The 20,099-nt window shown below is 38.9% G+C and overlaps 2 protein-coding genes across 4 annotated transcripts in view; one reads left to right on the top strand and one right to left on the bottom strand.

The window, feature by feature from the left end:
• The window catches only part of arhgef25a (Rho guanine nucleotide exchange factor (GEF) 25a), a 49,744-nt gene extending 36,278 nt beyond the window's left edge, over nt 1-13,466 (bottom strand). For 2 of the 3 annotated variants that reach the window (XM_055165827.1, XM_055165826.1), the window contains exons 1-4: nt 13,335-13,466; nt 12,811-12,907; nt 10,444-10,580; nt 3,880-4,015 (exon numbers count right to left, since the gene is read on the bottom strand). In XM_055165827.1, coding sequence (XP_055021802.1) covers nt 3,880-4,015; nt 10,444-10,580; nt 12,811-12,865 — 328 coding nt within the window. In that variant the 5' untranslated portion in view covers nt 12,866-12,907; nt 13,335-13,466. Of the gene's footprint in view, nt 1-3,879; nt 4,016-4,986; nt 5,352-10,443; nt 10,581-12,810; nt 12,908-13,334 lie in introns of those variants that run through there. The other variant, XM_055165828.1, reaches the window with a different exon arrangement.
• A 199-nt stretch (nt 13,467-13,665) lies between these two features.
• On the top strand, nt 13,666-19,757 carry acvrl1 (activin A receptor like type 1). The gene is made up of 10 exons (XM_020929677.2): nt 13,666-13,802; nt 16,149-16,220; nt 16,485-16,724; nt 16,871-17,070; nt 17,141-17,240; nt 17,324-17,470; nt 17,548-17,823; nt 17,922-18,119; nt 18,730-18,860; nt 18,957-19,757. Exons 2-10 carry the CDS (start codon nt 16,151-16,153, stop codon nt 19,101-19,103), a joined length of 1,509 nt encoding a protein of 502 aa, XP_020785336.1. The 5' UTR covers nt 13,666-13,802; nt 16,149-16,150; the 3' UTR covers nt 19,104-19,757.
• The last annotated feature ends 342 nt before the right edge of the window (nt 19,758-20,099 follow it).

Here is a 20,099-nt window from a genome sequence, read left to right as displayed (position 1 = left end):
ATATTATCAGTTCTCCTATTCAAGGTGCACTACATTTATATGATATGTATGATATAAAATTGTTAAAATGACATTTAAGGAACAGACTTTCCCTGATCTGAATGCCTTGTCTTTCTGAAGACATGATTAGAGTGTAGGCACAGAAAGATACTGTGCAGGCCTGAAGTTCACAGTTCAGAACAAAAGGAAAATATGTTAGAAAAAAACACTCACAGAAACACTTCAGATTTAATGGTTTAATTAATATGTAACATGTTGTGATTCAACAGAAGAACTCTACAAATGTCAAGCCTTCTGTGTTTCAAAATGTAATATTATTTTAAATGTAATATTAACTGGATGGGATTATGTCTAATCAGTTGTTATCTAGAATTAATTCAATATTCAATGTGTAATTATAAACAGTTTACTGTTTTATTATAAATTTCAATACATTGTAGGAAATAATACAATTTCTCCTCTGGTGAAAAACTAAATGCCAGATGGTCTGAGGAGGACTGACCTGCAGTGACCTGAGCAATCCTCTCTCTGCATTTAGCTGCACCAATGCACCAACTTTTTGTGTTAAGTTTTGTATTTTCCAGACACTGGATTTCAATGTTGTTGGAGCAAAACACAGAAAGACAGCAGAATCTTAAAATCACATCTAGCAGTAAAAAATCTCAAGCTGAGGATTCATTTCAAGCCACATAGATGAAGGCATTACTGTTAGATGTAAAACTCAGATCTACTTGCATCTCTTGGTTATGTTAGGTAGTAAAAACGTATCTCTATTTTTACAGTATGGCCGTCATGTGGCCATTTAAGGTCACTTGCAAACAGTTCAGTCCTTAGGCATTGGATGCTCCTCCAACTTCTCATTCAAGCGTATTTTTTAAAACATAACTTATAAACCTAATATAATGAACACATTTTTATAAACAATGAAATTTAGGAAGCAGAATATGACTTGTGATCAAGTAGAGATTATAATAATACACAACTAAATGTAACAGTTTGGTAACAAGAGGTCTTAAGAGGTCACAATGCAACCCAGTGATAGTTTTAAACAGTATAAAAAACTAACTGCAGAAGAACATACCCAAGTCAGAATAGAATAACAGCTCATTACTGCTTCCTGTTAGTGAGGTTTTCAAGTATTTACCTTGAAAAACAGGCAAAGTATGAATGCAGATTATCATCCATCATCACTGACCACTATTGCATAACCTCAAGAGACAAGGGGTCAGCGAGAGAGCTAAGGAACTTGGAGAGAGAAGAGTCCAGAAGACATCAAACTGATGTCCAAATGTAACTATAGAATATCCAGTATTCCAAAAGTAAAATTATCATTTCCAAAATAAAATTATGTTGAAATTCAAAAGCAAGCTTTGGTATCCATATGTTTTGTTTATTTACTTTAATGCAACAGGGAGATCTTGGCTTCAAAGTATACATATTTGCTTAATTTGCTGTTCTTTCTGGAATAACAGTTGCATGGCCAACCAATACTGCATATTGTGGTCAGGACCACATCCTGCCCTCCCAATTTCTGATATGGGAGCTAGTGACAGGTGTATTAACAAATCAAAAAATAAATGCAGAGTCTATTCAAGTCTATTCAAGTCTATTCAAGTCAAAATAAACATGGCAGTTTAAGAGCACAACATTTTTAAAATGAGCCTATATTTCTGCAGAATCAACAAGCAAAGCACCATGGGATTTTGTACCAGAAATAAAACAAGTAAAATGTTGTATCATGCAGGAGTATTAGCAAGAAGAAGTCTTCCACATTTGAGCAACGTATGCTACGATTTAGTATCTGTGATTGACCAATAAGGATGCTTGTTTGATGTGCTTTATTGTCTGGATCCAGAACCTACTGCACTTACACAGAAAGTAGGTTGATTACAATAACATATCCTTACACTTATGTTCTACATTTAATGCAAGCAATGATAAATGCCTCAAACTTTGATACTCAAACCTTTGTCATGTCAATGATGCTTAAACTGTTGAATAATCTGAAGCCTCAGAATAGCACAGTGAAATACACAAGAGTTGATAAAAGAAAAGAATAAGGACTGAGATCTAAATTAGTGAAAACTGGCAGTGGTTTGAGTGGAGCCACTGTAGCAGACATCTTGTTCCTAACACAGACCAGATGAGGCTCTTATGGCCCCATGAAGCAGCCTTTAAAGAGAGAGGGGCCCTCTCCTTTTCGTCTCTCTTAAACATATGTAAGAGATAGAAACAACAGTGTGACCCTTGGCACTTCAGCAAAGGCCAAATGTCTCCTGCTCCTTCTTAGAACTCACTCCAATAAATGCATCAATAGTAACTTATAACTAAGTCATTAAGTCATTATTCACAACATTGACATATGGTATTATGTAATTTTACATGTTTTTACTACCAACATTTTGCAAACATTAGAAGTAAATAATTAACATTTGGCTCAATGATTATGACTCTCACCTCACAGTCATAAGGCCCTGGGTTTTTTTCTTTCCAGCACTTCCTCAATAACAATAGTAACAATATGTATTAAGTTGTTCTTTTCCAAAAACATCAGAAGTCCAAAAGGATGAGGCCAATGACTAAAGACTACAATGTGCTCTCAGCTAAAGTACACTTCACTCTACACAAGCTCTGGAGTGGGAACAGAGAAGAGGTGAATGGTTGCACTGATCTACCGAGCATTTGTCCTGGACAAGCAATACAGTGTGTTCTTGTTAGGGTTCAGATGTTTTATGCCTTTCATTGATTTTCCATCCAATTTTGCATCAAGGGGAAACTGGACTACACAAAAACAATTGAGCAAAGGAGCCTGTCTGGAAATGGAAAAAGCAATCTTGTTTTTCTGTCATTAGCCCTCAACACATACTTGAATAATGCATTTCTTCAGTTTCTTTGCAAGCAGAAAACTAATATAATACATAATATAAAATGTAATATTTGGCTGCATTCACCTCAGCAACAGTAAACCCCATCTAAGTAAGACCACTAGTGACAAGCATCTTCTGCAGTGGAGTGGTTTTGTCCTGTTCTGTTCCTTAAACAGTTAGTGGCCTAGCCACACGGTACATAGCACTAAACCTCACTATACACACACTCACAAACTTAGAGCCAGCTACAAAGATCCTTTTGTTCAATCTCACTCAAGGAAAATGGTTATGCACGCAAGACTTTCACAGGCAAATCAGAACTGTGTTAGCAAAACAGCTGCTATGTTTTCTCCCTCCATCTGGAAAGTGTACTCACCAAGTTTGTTGCCTCACAAACTTTAGTACGCCATTACCGACAGCCATTTAGTGCTATCAGCGCTAATAGAGGGGATCCAGGGTGGAGTTTAATAAGAGGAAAATGCACCATGTTGCACAGGTAACTGCAATTTGATAGGCTATGATTATTACAGACTAATGATGCTCAAAAGATACAGTAGATGGGTCTCATTTCAAGATTGACTCAAATTAGCATTCACTGATGGAAACTGTATTCAAAATAAAGTGGAAATTCATATGATGCATTTGTACTTAGTAGTAAGGGCATTGTGTTGACTAGAATGTAACGAGATAACAATTTTATTTACATTTTAGATTATGCACCATTATTCAAGATATCATATATATTATATCATATATATTACATATTTACATATCTACAGCGTTTATATAGCATACATGACTGTACAGTCCTCTGCAAATCAACACCACATTGTGAAAAAGAGGAAGTCCTATCTTAAATACATATTTTTGCCATACAGCCCTTTAATAACGTTTTTCGAATGTTTGCCTTTCTGTGAGGACCAGCATTTTCTCAGCTTGGGCAGGTTTGGTGAGGCCAATGTTTAGACTAGGTTTTGGGGTTGTCATGCTCAGAGGGACTATGTGGTCTTACCTGTCTGGTCTGTCCCCTCTAGGTTTTCCTCCGCAGAGTTCTGCTCCCACTCCAGTGCCTCTGGGTCCCACTGTCCCAGGACTGGCCCCTTTTCCTCTTCGCTCGATGGGAGGTCCAGCTCGGCCCCCTCAGAGACCTGCACTCACGCACATAAACACACACACACAGAGCTATTGTCAGCAGCGGAGCCTCAGTCTGTCCCGAAGGAAGCTTGGTAAGATTAGGTTTACGGCCACATAACCGCATAACATTATACCAGTGGCTGCATTTTTCCACATTTCTGCATCTTTTTCAACCTTTTCTCCATTACGCACAGGACTGGAATGTAGTGGAAATCACTGAGATCCAACTTCTGCCACAGAGCAGGATAAGAGGGGAAGATCCGATCATATTTAAAAGGCAGCAGCATCAGAGGGTAGTTAAATGGAGTCAAGCAGAATCATGACTCCTCTGGAAGAACAGATTAGATGGTTGTTATTGTTATTACGGCTATCTGCGTGATGGGGAAGATGCTGTAGATAAACAAGTAAGAACACAGATTTGAAAGTGATGGGTATAGTTAGTAGATTTTATCTTTTAACACTTCACTTTTAAGGTATCACCTAAAATAATTTGACAGATGTTGTATCTTTTATACAAGATCTTAGAGTCCAGAGCATACCAGAGATAGTAATCAGATTATCAATAGGAACAAATAATTTTTGGGAATAAAGCAAAATTAAGTCAGACATCAGAGGGTTATAGAATGATGATAAGTTATAATATAGTAGGTAAATATGAAAGTTTGAATGTAGTTAAACATAGCAGCAGTGACGAGTTGGTGCTGCATGACTGTATGTTTATGGTCATATGCTTTGGTCAGTGCTGGTCATTGACAACATTGAAGATTCCTTCAGAGCACTGAACAGAGACAGTCCTTCTTCAGCTCTCCTTTTTAGTTCTGCTATAATGCATGAGCATATCCGGGCCATGCCACATCACACACTGTATGCACCAAAAACCAGAACAAGAGTCTGAAAATCATCTCCATATGGTCATTGTTTTAAATCTGAACGTGCGGTATTATGCTTTCATATAAGCATCCAGTAACAAACACAAACAACTCACCCACTGCTGATTGGGTAAAGCCACAGAAGTTAGCATGTCCGCCATGGCTCCCAACATCTGGTCTGTGCGCCCCTGGTTCTTCTGCAGTGCCTTCATTTTGTCTGAAGCATCCAGTTGAGATGACCAGTCACACCTTTTCACTCTCCAGACCTCTCTGTCACAGCACCGTGCCACTGTTGGGAGCGGAGCCACTCCAGTCTGGCTGCTTCCACAGGAAATATCATGAATAATTGATCCACAACGAGGAGGGCATGTCTCAGACTAGACGCAAACTTGTTTAGATAGGAGTCACAAGATTCAGCCTTCTTCTTCTTCTATCAGTGGAAAGTCAAATGAAACAACTGTAGGTGGTCCCGAGCAGCAACACCACAGACACACATCTACCTGGTACTGTCAATAAGAAGCAAAGAATGAGCTCCTGTTGCTTGGATGGTGCACGGTGAACAGGAGAAAACCATCACACTTAAAATTTCTTTTCTTTTTTTCCCTTGGTTGTACTACTCCAACACTCCTCCCCAAACCCTCTCCTCCCTCCATCAGTCGTCTAGTTACAGCAGTCTCTACCTGTTTTAGTCCCACCTGCATTAAACGGTCTTTTCTTCATGGCTTCAGGGCTCCTCACTCAGATCATGCCCCAGTCTGAGGCAGTGACACATGGATTGTGTGAACTCTTAAAGAGCGGGGCAGCCCCAAATAAGGTATGAACACACAGCCCCTGAAGTGAAGCTACAAGACAGTCACACGCATCCTAACTGTAACTAAAGAACTGCTCAGCTCTGCTCGCACTAGATACATTCATCACAAGTTAAAAGGCTCGCATTTGTTATAACAAAACAAACGTGGAGGAGATAGGAGGAGGATGACCAGTCACTGAAAAGGTATTTGCACGCTCCTCTGTCAGTCTGACGGGTCAAACTCTGGTTGTTTTTATTAAATAGAGACATGGAGCTGGAGATGACTCATGCAAAAATAACTAGAGAGAAGTTTTTGCACTGTGAAAAAAATGAATTGCCTTCTATTTGGTTTACAAGCAAAACAAAAAACACTGCTAGTTGTGCACTAACAATTTGAGTTTATAGTCACTATAACATCAAAGAATTAGGTAATGTAATGAAATACCTTGAGATACAATGAGCTGTCTCTAAGTGTGGTTTGAGTCCTGAAAGGTTTGCAACTCTCCTAAATTTGGCTCAGTAGTGTGTCAGCTCCGCAGAAGATCTCTAATCTAAAATGTTCAACACAAACAAAGCCAACAGCTCCAATTACCACTTAATAATAACTTGCCCAAAATGTTCCAAAACTCCTCCCCACCTTAAACAAAGCAGCTAGGCTTCCTTCCTGCTTCCTTCCATTCACCTAATTGTGGGAGATTTCAAACTTTTCTGTGGAATAATATTGTTGAGTTGAAAATTAAGAAGTTAATTGAACAAAAGAGTGAGAGTCACAAATAAACTGCTCATAGTCTAATATTAGCAGAGCACATGGGTGTCTTTAGCATCACTCACTAAGCTGGCTAAACTTAGATCACCACTTCCCAACACTGTTTTTCAGCTCTACTTCTCTGTCACTGGCCTCCAGTGGGTAGCATTGTGACATCTGGGTGAAATCTGGATCTCTTTAGAAGTGTTGAGTGAGCAACTTGGGCAGGAATTTTCAGAACTAGAACAAAATCATTCAATATCCATTATGATCTTAATAGGGAAAATGGTACAATCAGAAGACTGCAATATGAACAAATTTTAAATTGAGATTTAAGATACATTTTCCTTAAGAATTTGTAATGTTTTGTAACAACCTGGTTCATGTTATGTGAAGTTTGCTGCCCCCTCATGGTTGATAGTTGAATATCCTGTAACTTCAAATGAATGTCAAACAAGTGCAGTCAATGCAAGATGTGTAACGCCCTCTGAAACAAACACACTTCCTTCCTACTACTATGACCTTTTAAAGGCTATAAATCGTTTCCCTGAAACTTTTTTTTTTACTTTTCCTGAGCTTCATATCAGCAGTAGTACACAACCTCTTGTCTAAACATAGAATATCAACTATTCCTATTCAGTCAATTTGTGTCACTTCAATATTACAAACTGTGTAGTAAGATATGGGATACAAAATATAGAACTATAGAGATGAGAAAATTAATGCTATTTTAAGTAGTTGTGCAAAATAGTGTTAACATTTAAAAAGCTGTTCAACTGATTTATCATGTCTGTAGTGTAAAATCATTGATGAAACAGGGATTCTACAATAAGTTTTCTAAAATGTTTGAATAAGTAGTTCGTAGTTTGAGCAGAAGGGGGCAGTCTTAATTCCAAACTAAAATCTATTCCCTGCACAGAGTTCAACACACATGTACTTAAACCACCTTCAAAGGTAATTATTGGGTGAAGTAGTATGAGTGCTTGTAGTCATCATGCTCCAATTTCTGCTACATCTGTGTGTTTCAAGGTTTTCCAGTGTGGTTATTGACCCTGGGATCCTCTTTTACAGGACCAGTCTTACAGTAGGACAGCAAATAACAATAGTTTTGCTGAAGATTATTCTTTAGATGAGTTGTTTAGAGCACAAAAGAGCATGTTCTGTGTGGCATTTTGTTACATGTACTGCTTTGCCTGGTTTACTTTGAGTCATAAAACCTCTTCTCTCAGCATATGGCATCTTTATAATGCATCCCGATGACTAAATTATTATACGATCAGTTCAGTAACTGATTGTTGGGATTAACTGATTCATTTCTTTCACTCATAGTTTCCAGGTAAATCTCTGTCAAGGGAATAATTGCTAGCTGGACACTGGCTTAGAGGAACAGTTAGTTTGTTGGCCCGGTGAAAGGTTTTTACAGAGAAAACAGAGGCAGTATGTCCTCTCCATGTCCCATGACACACGACACATGATTCACACTGAGGAGGCTCCATGATTCACAGCCCTTTAGGTTTTTCTGACACTCCAGACGGGCTGAAAGAGAGCCGGCGATGGCCAAGCCTCAAGTCAAGTGACTGTAAGAGCAGTGCGGTTGGCTCCTGTCTGCTCCTTTGACTTAATCCTTAAATCTTCAGTAATCAGGGATGAGAGAGCACATGTATGTTGCCTGACTTAGGATAGTGAAGTCTATGTTGGGACGTGACGGATTGTGGGCCAATGAAGCCATCTCACTGGTCAGTGGAAGGGAGGGGAGAGGCTGGTGTCAGTTTGGGAAACATGAAGTCAATTTAGGTCTAATTAAAGTCTGCAGGAGCAGTTGAAGTTACATCAGGATGGTTGAACGTCAAGATCAGAAACAGATGGCTGCATCGAAAATGGTAAGCCTGTATATAATTTTTGTTCTTCTGTTTAGGAGACTCTAAAGTTATTTTGTTTTGGTAGTTAAGTGAATAAAAGAAAAAAGCATTGTTAGGCATTTGTCAAGTATCTGCTTCAGCATAACCGTGAAGATATAACTGTATCACTGTGATCTTTTAACTAGAAATTGAACAGAATCTTAGACCTAAAATGACAATATTTTATATCTAGCTAGAGATAGTCACAATCATTCAACTTCCTGGTTATGCTAAGAATAGTCTACACCATGTAAAGAGATTTAGATTTAATTACACAGATTATACAATCTAAAGGTTCACATTTTCCTGAAGGTTTACTGCTTTAACAGTAGCTTTTCTATAAGTAGCTGCAGTAAGTGTAACTTTCAGAAGACACTTGGACTGATGCTGTAAGCTTTGTCTTCCACTGCTGCTAGCCCCATATGGCTTTCTCAGCACAGTGCTCGGCTTATGCAAAAGGTTACTGATTTCATCAGTGTGCATTTTATATATGCGTTTTTTTTAAATGATTGATTAAAAATTTACCTTGCTCCTGTGGTCTATAATAGGCATAACAACACTATTACTGAAGCCAGTTATAAAGGCAGCTTACCTGACTTAGTTTAGGATCAGCCCCATTGAGGAGGCCTGAGGTCATCCTCTTTAGGCACCATGATTACCACAAAGGCTTTTTCAGGCCACTACAACTATACATGATGGGGGTGGGGGGTAATAGTAGCAATAATTTATAAAAATAAATTTTTAAGTTTATAAAGATAATGTTTGGCTCTTTGAGTACATTTAGTAATAGTATTATTGTATGATTAGATGTAGGTGATTTGCAGCTCTCCTGACCCTTCCTCTGTAAAGGGGCCATGGCCTGTGCCCACGATGACCCTCACCTGGGCGAGGGTCCTTCCGAGGACTCAGACTTCTTTGCAGATGATTCAGACTCGGGAAGTGTACTTTCGGACGACTCTGTGCTTCCCAACTATGAACGGGAGGAGAAGTACACAGAGGCCCCTAAAAGTGTGTATGAGGCATGCAGGAGAAATGACGCCCCAGGCCTGCGCAGCATCATGGAGAGAGGAGTGACCCGGGAGGAGGTCATGGAGTTGGACATCAATGGGAGGGTGAGTGCCAGTGTATTAATACCACATAGTAAATAAAAATGTGATGTGTTCTTAAAACATGCTGCATTTACTGTGCTCCAGAATGGCCTGATGTTGGCTGTGAGCAAAGGCTATGTGGACATTGTCACTTCTCTGCATGTGTGTCCATATATCGACATCAACCACCAGGATAATGATGGAAACACTGCCCTCATGATAGCTGCTCAAGCTGGTATGTGTCAATATTAAACATGTGTGCATGTATCTTTGTAATCATACTGGACCAATGCAATGCAATACAACTAAAACATATTAACTTCTAAAACTAGGATTCATCACTATTCTAAATTACATCCTTAACTACTATTCTAATGTGGACACTGAGGTCAGAGATCCCAGAGGGTTTACGGCCCTCATCAAAGCCGGTCTGCAGGGACGGGAGGAGTGCATGTCTGCTCTAATCATGCATGGTAAGTTTATGATAAAGGCAGGAATCAACTGGCAATGAAATTTTGAGATTTATCTTTAATTCTCAACTCAGGAGCAGATGTGCACGCGATGGACCTGGTGCAGGGCAAAGGGCTGAAGGACTGGGTGCTGAAGACTGGCAGGTTTGAGACTCTGCTTCGACTGCGCCGGCTGCAGACTCGTCCTGTGGCCGAACAGTTTTGTGAGAGCTTTGTACCTGAATGGCCTGAACTCAAACATCTGGTCGCTAAATCCACTGCTCCCAAAACTGCCACTCAGAAACTACGTCAGCGAATCAGAGACAGCCTTTCATTTAGGTTTCCTCAAGACCCACAGGACAATGGAGTTATGGATCAAATGGTGCGGATCACTACAAGCATTCACAGTCCATTGGTGGCTGTTGGCTGCCGGCCGCTCTGCCCCACCAGTCCCCCTGAAATGGGTAAGCGGCGCCTGGCCGTACCTGAACTGTTAACTAAGCACAGTGTAAAGGATCTAGAGGAGAGCACTGTGTCCCACAGTACTGGCTCTGTGCACTCAGCCTCCCCCTCGCTGGTGTCTGCTGCATCCGTGTCACTTACATCCTGCTGTTCTGAGAGGAAGGAGAGCATCACAGGGGGCCGCAGCTTCATCCCACGCAGCATGGCACACAGGAACAGCATCTTCCCCTCCGGATGCATCCCAAAGATCGAAGTGACCAAGACCGGAGAGCCCACTCCTAAGAAACAGAAAAAGAAGAAAAATCAGAAGGGTTACCTGGAGCCTCCTGTATGGAAGTACAAAGAAGCCAAAGAGGAGAAGAAGAGAGAAGAGGGAGAAGGAGGAGAAGGAAAAGAAAGACAAGAAAGACAAGAAAGACAACAAGAGTAAGAAGTCAGGTAAAAAGTCCAGTAAAAAGTGACAATGATGTACTGTACAATTTTTCAGTTTCAGGTAAATTAAATACTTGGATGTGACATAGAAGAAACTCCTTAATGTGTTCAGTTCTGGAAATATTGCTTTGAATGCATATGAGTAGCAGTCCATCAATGACATTCAGACTAATGATATTATATAATATGGCTCAAGACTCAATATTTCTGATTTTTGGTCTTAACTTCACATAGCATTGATGAATGTTAGTAAGAACATATATACCTCACATAATGTTTGATAATAAACTAAAGTCAACACAGTAACTCACTCCTCACTTTCCAGATGCTTGGAGTGTCTCTTCTGCTGGGTCAAAGCTGCTGAAACTACTGCTTGCTCTTAAGATTCTCTATGTAATTAAAACTCAGGTACAACACATATCTATGCAAAACAACTGGACTCTTTTACAGAATGATTCTCAGGTGTGATTGGGATGGATAATAAAAAACACTTGATGGAAGTAACATCCAAAACCAGCATTTATTTATTGGTAAATTAACAAATAAGAGAGAGAGAGAATAAACCTTACTTGCATTTTTGTTTAAAATAAAGCATTATTTTTTCACCTGTGTTATTTTTTTAATTAAATTTTTTTCAAATAAATGAATACTATTTTATAGACATAAGATAATAAAACTACTCTTTGGTTAGCACATGCTTATATGCTACCTGCAGTGTGGCACGTCACAATAGTGTTACTCTGAGCTCCTTAAGAAGGCCATAATTTGCGCCCTGGTTTAATGTCGACTGGCTTTTGAACCTGGGGCAGTAATCTCTTAATCCAATATGTTTTAACTTTACATAACAAGTACTTCATATACAACAGTGGCAGAATTTAAAGATTATTGTTAAGGTTTAATTGAACTATTTAACTAATCTGACTGTGGCTTAGTTCCTTCTCAAACAAGGAACTATACAAGTCAAGGTCAGCAAAAATGTATTAACTAGAGTACATGTCAAAACATCTATGGTGCAATGATAAAATGCACTGTTATATTTGCACTCACACTATGCTTTTAGCATTCATTTTTATATTGTAATGGTGGAAAATTACTAAAATCACCCCCCAACTTCAGTCATTGTAATATGAACATACAGAAAGTACTATATAAATTACAAAACCTCACTAAAACATGCTCAGAAGTCTGCATGTGAACAATGCTTCTTTGTAAGCAGCACCAACCTAATCAAGAGCAACAACAGGACATTTGACTTTTCTCTCCAAGATGTGGGAGTATCACTGCCAATCACTCTCAATACTCCTAAGGAATATAAAATACTGATATGTGAGACAACAAATTGCACTTTTTGCAACATGACAGATGATGTGAGAGCCTCCAGCTGTGTCTGCAGACCTCTGCCAGCAGTGCAGATTACAGAGCATGAGAACAAGTAGGGGAATTTATATTAGAGACTGATGAAGACATGCATCTGAGTGCTGCGCTGAAGCACTTTCACACACACATCTCTCTGGTATGTAAAAGGTCGATATTGGGCATAAGCATGATAAAAACTAGCTCACCAAAACAGATAAGACAGATATTGGAGAGACGAACTCAAGTTTAACTTTTTTTTGTTTTGTTTTGTGATTTATATTTGCTTAACTCTTAAGACAAGGACAATATTTTTAACAGTAACAACAGTTAAAGTCATTCAGTTTAGTCATTCAGTTACATTACAGTTACATATAAGGAACTTAGATATAGCCTAAATAAAACAAAAAAATAAAAAAATAAACTTTTGTCCAGTTGACAAATTTAATTAGTCCTTTGCCATGGATTCTACCTGGACAACTAAGGGATTTCACATACAGCCTATAGGTCAGCAACAGTTTGTTTTTTTAGTGTTTCACCAAGGTACAGGGTACTGTAGGTTCAATCGACATAATCTTGTAATACTGTAGAATATTGTACACTATTCATAACATTTCCATGAAGACAAGCAGATGGCAGACCTCCTACCAGAAAAGTTGCATAGTTCACCTTGAAGCAGGTATAGTTCTAGGTACTTGAATTAAGTATGGGAAGGATCAATACCTTCTTTAAAGCCTTGTGATGACTGTAACTGTCCATCCACTGGAGACATCATCATTTTTTCCTCTTTGTTTCTCCATTGTTACTCTCTGGCATACTCCTAAAACCAAAAAATGTCATTGTTAAGGCTGAAGGTACTGCCCCTCTTAAAGTCTATATAGCTGCAGTGATAACGCTAGTGATAAAAGTTTAATTGGTTAGTAGTAGTACAGTAGCAGTACACAATAATAAAGGAGTGTGTAAACTATAATTCAGTGATAAAACACAAAAATGTTATTGTTTGTGTGAGCTCTTTGAAGCGCATTCCTGTGTTAGCAGCTCAGCCTGGAGTCCACGGGGGGAAGAGGAAAATGAGAGGTTTCGCGCAAGCAACAGGAAAACCGCTAAGAACACATTCCAGGCAGAGCAGCAGCCCCACAGAGGGACAATAAGGGGTGGGACAACCAACCACTGTACGCCGTCTACAAAATCTACAATCTCCGGCAAAGATCGGCAACAGCGACAACAACCAAATTGCGTCCACTTACTTGGATGGAAAAGGGTATTTTAGCCTGTCGCCTCTCGTGGAGCAATCCGAGCGGGGATAGAGAGCGCGCCTGGGGTCCAAATCGCGGTTCGTGTCGTGATTTTATCAGTTTAGATTTGGGTGGAGATGAGATAGTCAGCAGCTGTAAAGTAAAGTACAGTGGCGCTTGATTTTTATAAAAAGCTTCGACTGCTGCGGCTAGCCACATGTAAGCTAAGATTTTTTCTTAATTTGAGGACAAACGAGGACCAAACAAAGTTTTACCACAAATGTCTCCTGGTCGTTCTCCACGTCAGAGAGGATGTGAGGGACTAAACATCTGCAGCTGGGACGTTTAACTTTGTTTTCTTGCGACATGTCAGTGGTCTGATTGTGAACTAAGGTTCTAGAGCGAAGTTGCGAGGTAACTTTGACATGGGAAACGTGCGGCGTTCGTGTGTGTCAAGTTAAAGAAGGAAACAGAAAACAGGTAAAGGCTTTTTTCGTTTTTTAAGTTGAAAGTTTTTGGTTAAATGTTTTAAATCACCTGTATAACATAAAGGATGTAGAGCTATATGAATAAGACAACATCTGTACTTACTGTTAAATTAGAGGTTAATTCATTGGTGCCAGACATAGGATGGACTTGAACCAACAGGTGTGCTCTGAATCCTCTGAAGTATTCTACTAGTTCACTTTTCATCCACTGGCTCTTAAAAATAGATTGTAGGAATAATTGTAGGAATATATCAACCTTATTTTGTATCCACAAATTTTACAAATTGATTTATTTGCTCCCATTTTCATTGTTATGGATATTCCTTTGTTTAATCCTTTTGTTTATTCTCAAAGTTAATTCATTAAATTTGACAGTTGTAGACATACTACAAACCTGGAGCGCCAATATGGATGGTGACACGAGCTGTGCTCTATTCCCTTTCAGACATGCATTCATTGTAGATGGTACATGTGAGAGCATGCAGTCTGTGAATGTGCCATTAAGCCTGCCAAGCCTTGCTTTGTCTCCAGACCTATAAGATACCATCAGTGAGCGAGGCAGCATGCGGTCATTATTGCTGGCTCACGTATATTCACATTAGTACCTTATTACCCAAACAAAAATGTGAATGTGTGTTTGTATAGTATACACTATATGGAGGAGTGATTTTGCTATAAAGATTTGGGGAGAGGAGCTTAGATTTAAGTGCTTCTCTGTCATTATCTGCAACTTAAGCTGTATTACAGTCATGCAGATGGTATGAGAGATCTGCTTCTCTGTGCAGATGAGAGGAAGAGATGACAAAGGATTTTTCCTCTTGGGTCCCACGGGTGCAGTGCTGGGCAAACTGTAGACAAACATACACAGGGCCGCAGAGGAAGTGTGCTGGAGCCTAAAATCAGGCTGATGGAAAACACGATTATTCCCCATTAACTTCATGAGATGACAGCAACCCTGATAAATGAACCAGTTATGGGTTTGAGCTCTACCCTATTCTCAAAATTTTACACTACCAGTAGATTCCCACTCTTTTTAATAGGTATATAGAACATCTTATTGACCAGTCATAACAACTATCTGCAAATTCAAACATTAGAATAGAGTGGAGCAGAGACTTTAACTATAATAACAATCACTTTATTGGGATCATACAATCATTGTTTGTGAGGTTTGAAGTTAACAAGACAAGCTTTGAAGTGGACAGAATGTTTTGTTGCAGTTTCAAGTAAATTCCAAGATAAACAAGTGAAAATTCTCACCAACTTTGAAGTAACTTTATTAGGTACAGAGTGCTCCTAATAAAGCTGTGGGTACAGTTTTTGTAGAAGGTTCAAGTTATGTATTGTTTGGTAAAAAGCCTTGTGGTTTTATACTTCCATTTCAGTGCAGCGTTTCTCAACTGCGATCTGTAGTTCACACTAACACACGCACTCACACAAAGGAAATCTAAAGATAGAATACCCTGTGTATTTCAGTCAGTGCAGAGACGTGTCACATTGATTTGAAAAGTTGATAATGCGTGGCAGCAACAGTTCAGAGTGATATATTTTTTTCCACAGTGCGTTGTAACAAAACCACATTTTTTGCTGACTTAAGCACAACTAAAAATGTTGGCAAGTTGTGTGTAATTTTGAGATGTGAAAGGATATATTATGTAGATATAAAGAAATATTATAATGAAAGTAGTTAGTTACAGATTTATACTTAAAAATGTGAATTAAAGTAATTTTAATCTGCACTGTGTAACTTTTCTGATGTAGGGTCTGCAATTGATAATAAGACAGTGCCACTAGTCTTTCCATCCTGTTCACATGCATTTGTGTTGTGAAAATATTGATGATGTATTGTTTAAGGGTCATGTAACATTATGGTCTGTTATGGGTGCACTGTCTTAAGCCAGCACTAACTATAGAAATCATCTCAAGATAGTTTTTTATTTATTGTTCTATGTTATCCACTGTACCATAAAACTACTCATAACTGACTCATATAAGTTAGACATGGGTGTTACAGACCCTATCCTCTTGTGTGACCCTCACAGTGCAGCCCTAAACAATGAACCAAGCTGGGTCCTGCTGTTGGCGGGTGGGGCCTCTCAATAGCAGGAAGTTCAACCATCAATATTTACTCTGAGGCGGGCAGTGGAGTCTGTAGCTTAGACACAAACTCTGTCTCCTTCCCCTGAACCCCTTTTCAGCACCATTACAGCACACGCACTGTTGTTTTTGACCTCATGCTTTCCTCTTCCAAAAAGCCCCGACTTGTACTACCACAGCTTTTAGTCCTGAAAATATCAACACACTCATTTGTATATGACCATTCCTTTTTGTGTTACAGAGATGGGTCACACTGCTCTGCTCTCAGTAGCAGTAACTGTAGTTTTTCTGTGGATTGCAGCTACTGAAACAAGTAAGCTTGTTTAAAATGTATTTTCTTTTAAAGTGAATCTAACAATGTTGTGACTTATTCAGGTTCAGAAAGCTTTATTACCATTGTTGGTAAACAAAATGTGCTTTGGCAATATGGTACAACATTGAATACTGTAATAATGTAAATCGTATGCATAAACTAAGATATTAGAAATTTAAAAAAGTTTACTAATTATAAATATAAATACTATTAATCACAAGTAAGTCAAAGAAACAAGCATAGTTTCACTGTTCTTATGTATAGGTGCCATGGAAGATGAGAAACTCTTGTGTACATGTGAGAATGAAAAAGGCACGTGTGTGAACGGGACGTGCAGGGGAGATTACTGTTTCTACATGAGGGTGCACGGTCTGGAGGAGAGGGGCTGCTTCTCTGCACACAACTACAGGGAGCAGTGCTATACCAGCTTTGAGCGCTTTTTTGTCTCCTGCTGCAAAGACAAAGCTCTGTGCAATACCTACATTACGCCACCTCCCAGTATTGGTTAGTAATTCTACCTTTGCCTCTCATACATAGTATAACATAATGTAAACACTCATGCCTTCTTAGCACCCTCTTGTGGTAACTTTGAATGACTGGAGAAATGCTGTGTGATTAACCAGTGTGAATGCTTATGTTGCATTATATAGATGGAGCCACCAGTCCCCCGGTACCAGCTCACCCAGAGGTGTGGATTGCAATTTCTTTTCTCCTCTTGATTGTGGCAGTGTGTGTGTTCTGTGTGGTTTTGTTCCTTCGTTTCCGCCGTACTCATTGTAAACTCAAGAACTCTGATGATCATGATGTCACTATGCTGAAAATGCCACATGGTGAAGACCCAACATATGGGGTAAGGGAGCATACTAGCAAACAGTTAATGAACTTTATTTGATTTATCACTCACTTGACCCTTTTTTTAGGATCTTTTTGATGAATTCTGTACATCAGGGAGTGGCACAGGGTTGCCATATCTAGTCCAAAGAACGATGGCAAGACAGATTTCTCTTGTGGAATGTGTTGGTTAGTATCAGTTGTAGATATCCAGTTATTAAGAATACAGTGTAAAGTTTTCTTGACTGTTGATGTGTTTATCCCTGGTTTAGGTAAGGGCAGGTATGGCGAGGTTTGGAGGGGCACATGGATGGGGGAGAGTGTAGCTGTGAAGATCTTCTCATCCCGAGATGAGCAATCCTGGTTCAGAGAGACTGAAATCTATAACACTGTGCAGCTGCGGCATGACAATATACTTGGTACAGCAGATTATAAAATTAAATTCTAAATAAAATTTTATGATAGTTTACTATCAATACATTCTTCTTTTGCTTAGGATTTATAGCCTCTGACATGACATCCAAGAACTCAAGCACACAGCTGTGGCTGGTCACGCACTTCCATGAGCTGGGCTCCCTATATGACTTTCTTCAGTACAGCAGTCTGGAGCCGGAGAGCTGCCTGAAGATGTGCCTGTCTGTGGCTTGTGGCCTGGTTCACCTCCACACTGAGATCGTAAGCTCTCAAGAAAAACCAGCCATCGCACACAGAGACCTGAAGAGCCGAAACATCCTAGTCAAGAGGAATGGACAGTGTTGTATTGCTGATCTGGGTATGGACACATATTATAAAGAGACAGACACACGCTATATGTGAGTTAACCCAAGATGAAAAGTTAAACTCACATGTTTGTACTTACCCATTTTACAGGTTTAGCAGTGATACACTCCCAGTCAAATGACTACCTGGATGTGGGCAACAACCCTCGTGTTGGCACTAAGCGTTACATGGCTCCTGAGGTGTTGGATGAGACCATTCGAATGGACGTCTTTGAGTCCTACAAACAAACTGACATTTGGGCCCTGGGTCTAGTTTTCTGGGAAATTAGCCGCAGGACTATTGTCAATGGTTAGCACTGGGCAACCAACTATTGATTTTTATAATTACAAAATTTTAATTTCAATGCCTTGGGTACCTTCTTATTGAGGCAAATATTAAAAGTATAGACAGGATGAAGTTGGTCTCATGTCTCTCAGCACTCTAATGTTTTCCTAGACTGTGACTGTCTCTGCTATCCTCTCTCATGATTAGCACTGCAGTAATTATAAACAGTCTTATCTAGTGTCAGCACTTGACTGTATATAGTCCAGAAACTTATACACACTTTTGTGTAAGAACATGCACACATGGACACACGCATTCATATACTTACACAACACAAACTGTTCACATGCACTCCCCACACACACAAACCTGACTAAACAGGCTTTACAGATTACTGTCTGAGACCAACCTCCTGGAAATTGTTATCCTTCCCTGCATTTTTATTTAGTCATACTTAAAGCCCCCACATCAGCCAACATAAATGTGCTATTTTAGATATAATGAATACAATTGTATTAGATTACTAAAGAAGTGTCTGTACTGTGTATTCCCTGGAAACTTATTTGAATACCATGTAAGTTTTACTACAAAAAAACCCCACTATGACTTCTTATTTTTCCTTCTTAATTGTCAGGGATCGTTGAAGAGTATCGACCTCCTTTTTTTGACTTGGTGCCATCAGATCCTAGTTTTGAAGAAATGAAAAAGGTGGTGTGTGTAGACCAACAAAGACCCAGCTTGCACAACAGGCTGCACTCCCATCCAGTAAGTCCTGATACTGACCAGGACACTAAGCAGAAACAAAATATGATTTAATTGTATGGTGTTATATGGTGTTCTGACATGTCTGCTTTTGTTTAGATCTTGGCAGCGATTGTGAAGATCATGAAAGAGTGCTGGTTCCAAAGTCCGTCAGCCCGCCTCACAGCCTTAAGGATCAGAAAAACCCTCTCCAAGCTAGACCACGATGGTGACTACAGCATTGAAAAACTCAAACAAGAAGTCTAAACCAAATGGGGGAAAGTCTTAGTAAGGGCTGCAGGGTATTTAAATCCTTCATTGCACAGTACTAGCTGTATATCATTAACATATTTAGAGCTAAATATGACTAATGTTGATATTAAAACCACATGACTTTGAGGCAAGAGAGTCTAGACTGCCAACACCTGAGGTTATATTATAATATGGCAGATTTTTGGTTATTCAAACAGTCAAAAACAAAAACAAAACAAAACAAAAGAATTGCATTTTAAAATGTCTCAGCTGCTAAATTTCTTATAGCAGCATACATATTTTTGAATATTGTGTTGTAAATCTCATGCAGTCAAATTATTTATCAAAAAATGTTTAGCACTGAATGTACCTTTCTGAATATTAAAGTACTTACATATGAGAGGTTTGTTTAATATTAGAAAATAGCAGGGCACAGTACATATTTGTCTATGTACATATGAGTGTATTTAATCGTGATGAGTGTAAATAGGATGCCTAATGGTTCTATTTTATAATCAGCAAAGGTGATATTTTAAGCAAATGCCACTTTCACTTTTGTACTGAAAAATAATTTCACCATTACACCATTCACCATTATACTGTTGTTAGTACAATAACAAACCACAGAAAGTAAAATAAATGGTTGAAAAAAAGTGTTTTTTAACTGCATGTTGTTTCGTGTGATTCTGTTATTGACCAGAAGAGGGCATTAAACATCAATGATGAAACTTAGGCCCAAAACAGCATCGTATAATGAATGCAGGATTAAAAATGTAATAAAGTAATAGTTATCATATCATCATGAAGAGGTTGAAATATTGTAATAAATATAAATGTGTCTGTAGGCTACTTGAACCTCAATATAGTATTAACATTAGAGTTCCCAAACACCAGAGTTTTCACAAAAACACCCTTTTGATCTTTGAACTAATTAATTAAGATCTTTGAACTAACTGATCTTTGAACTAATTATTTAACTACTTCAGAAATATAGTACATTCCAGATGGTGG

This window comes from Boleophthalmus pectinirostris, unplaced genomic scaffold (genome assembly GCF_026225935.1).
Source record: "Boleophthalmus pectinirostris isolate CB_2022bp ecotype Guang Dong unplaced genomic scaffold, ASM2622593v1 HiC_scaffold_8, whole genome shotgun sequence".
Lineage (NCBI taxonomy): Eukaryota > Metazoa > Chordata > Actinopteri > Gobiiformes > Gobiidae > Boleophthalmus > Boleophthalmus pectinirostris.
This window is presented reverse-complemented; position numbering and strand designations above follow the sequence as displayed.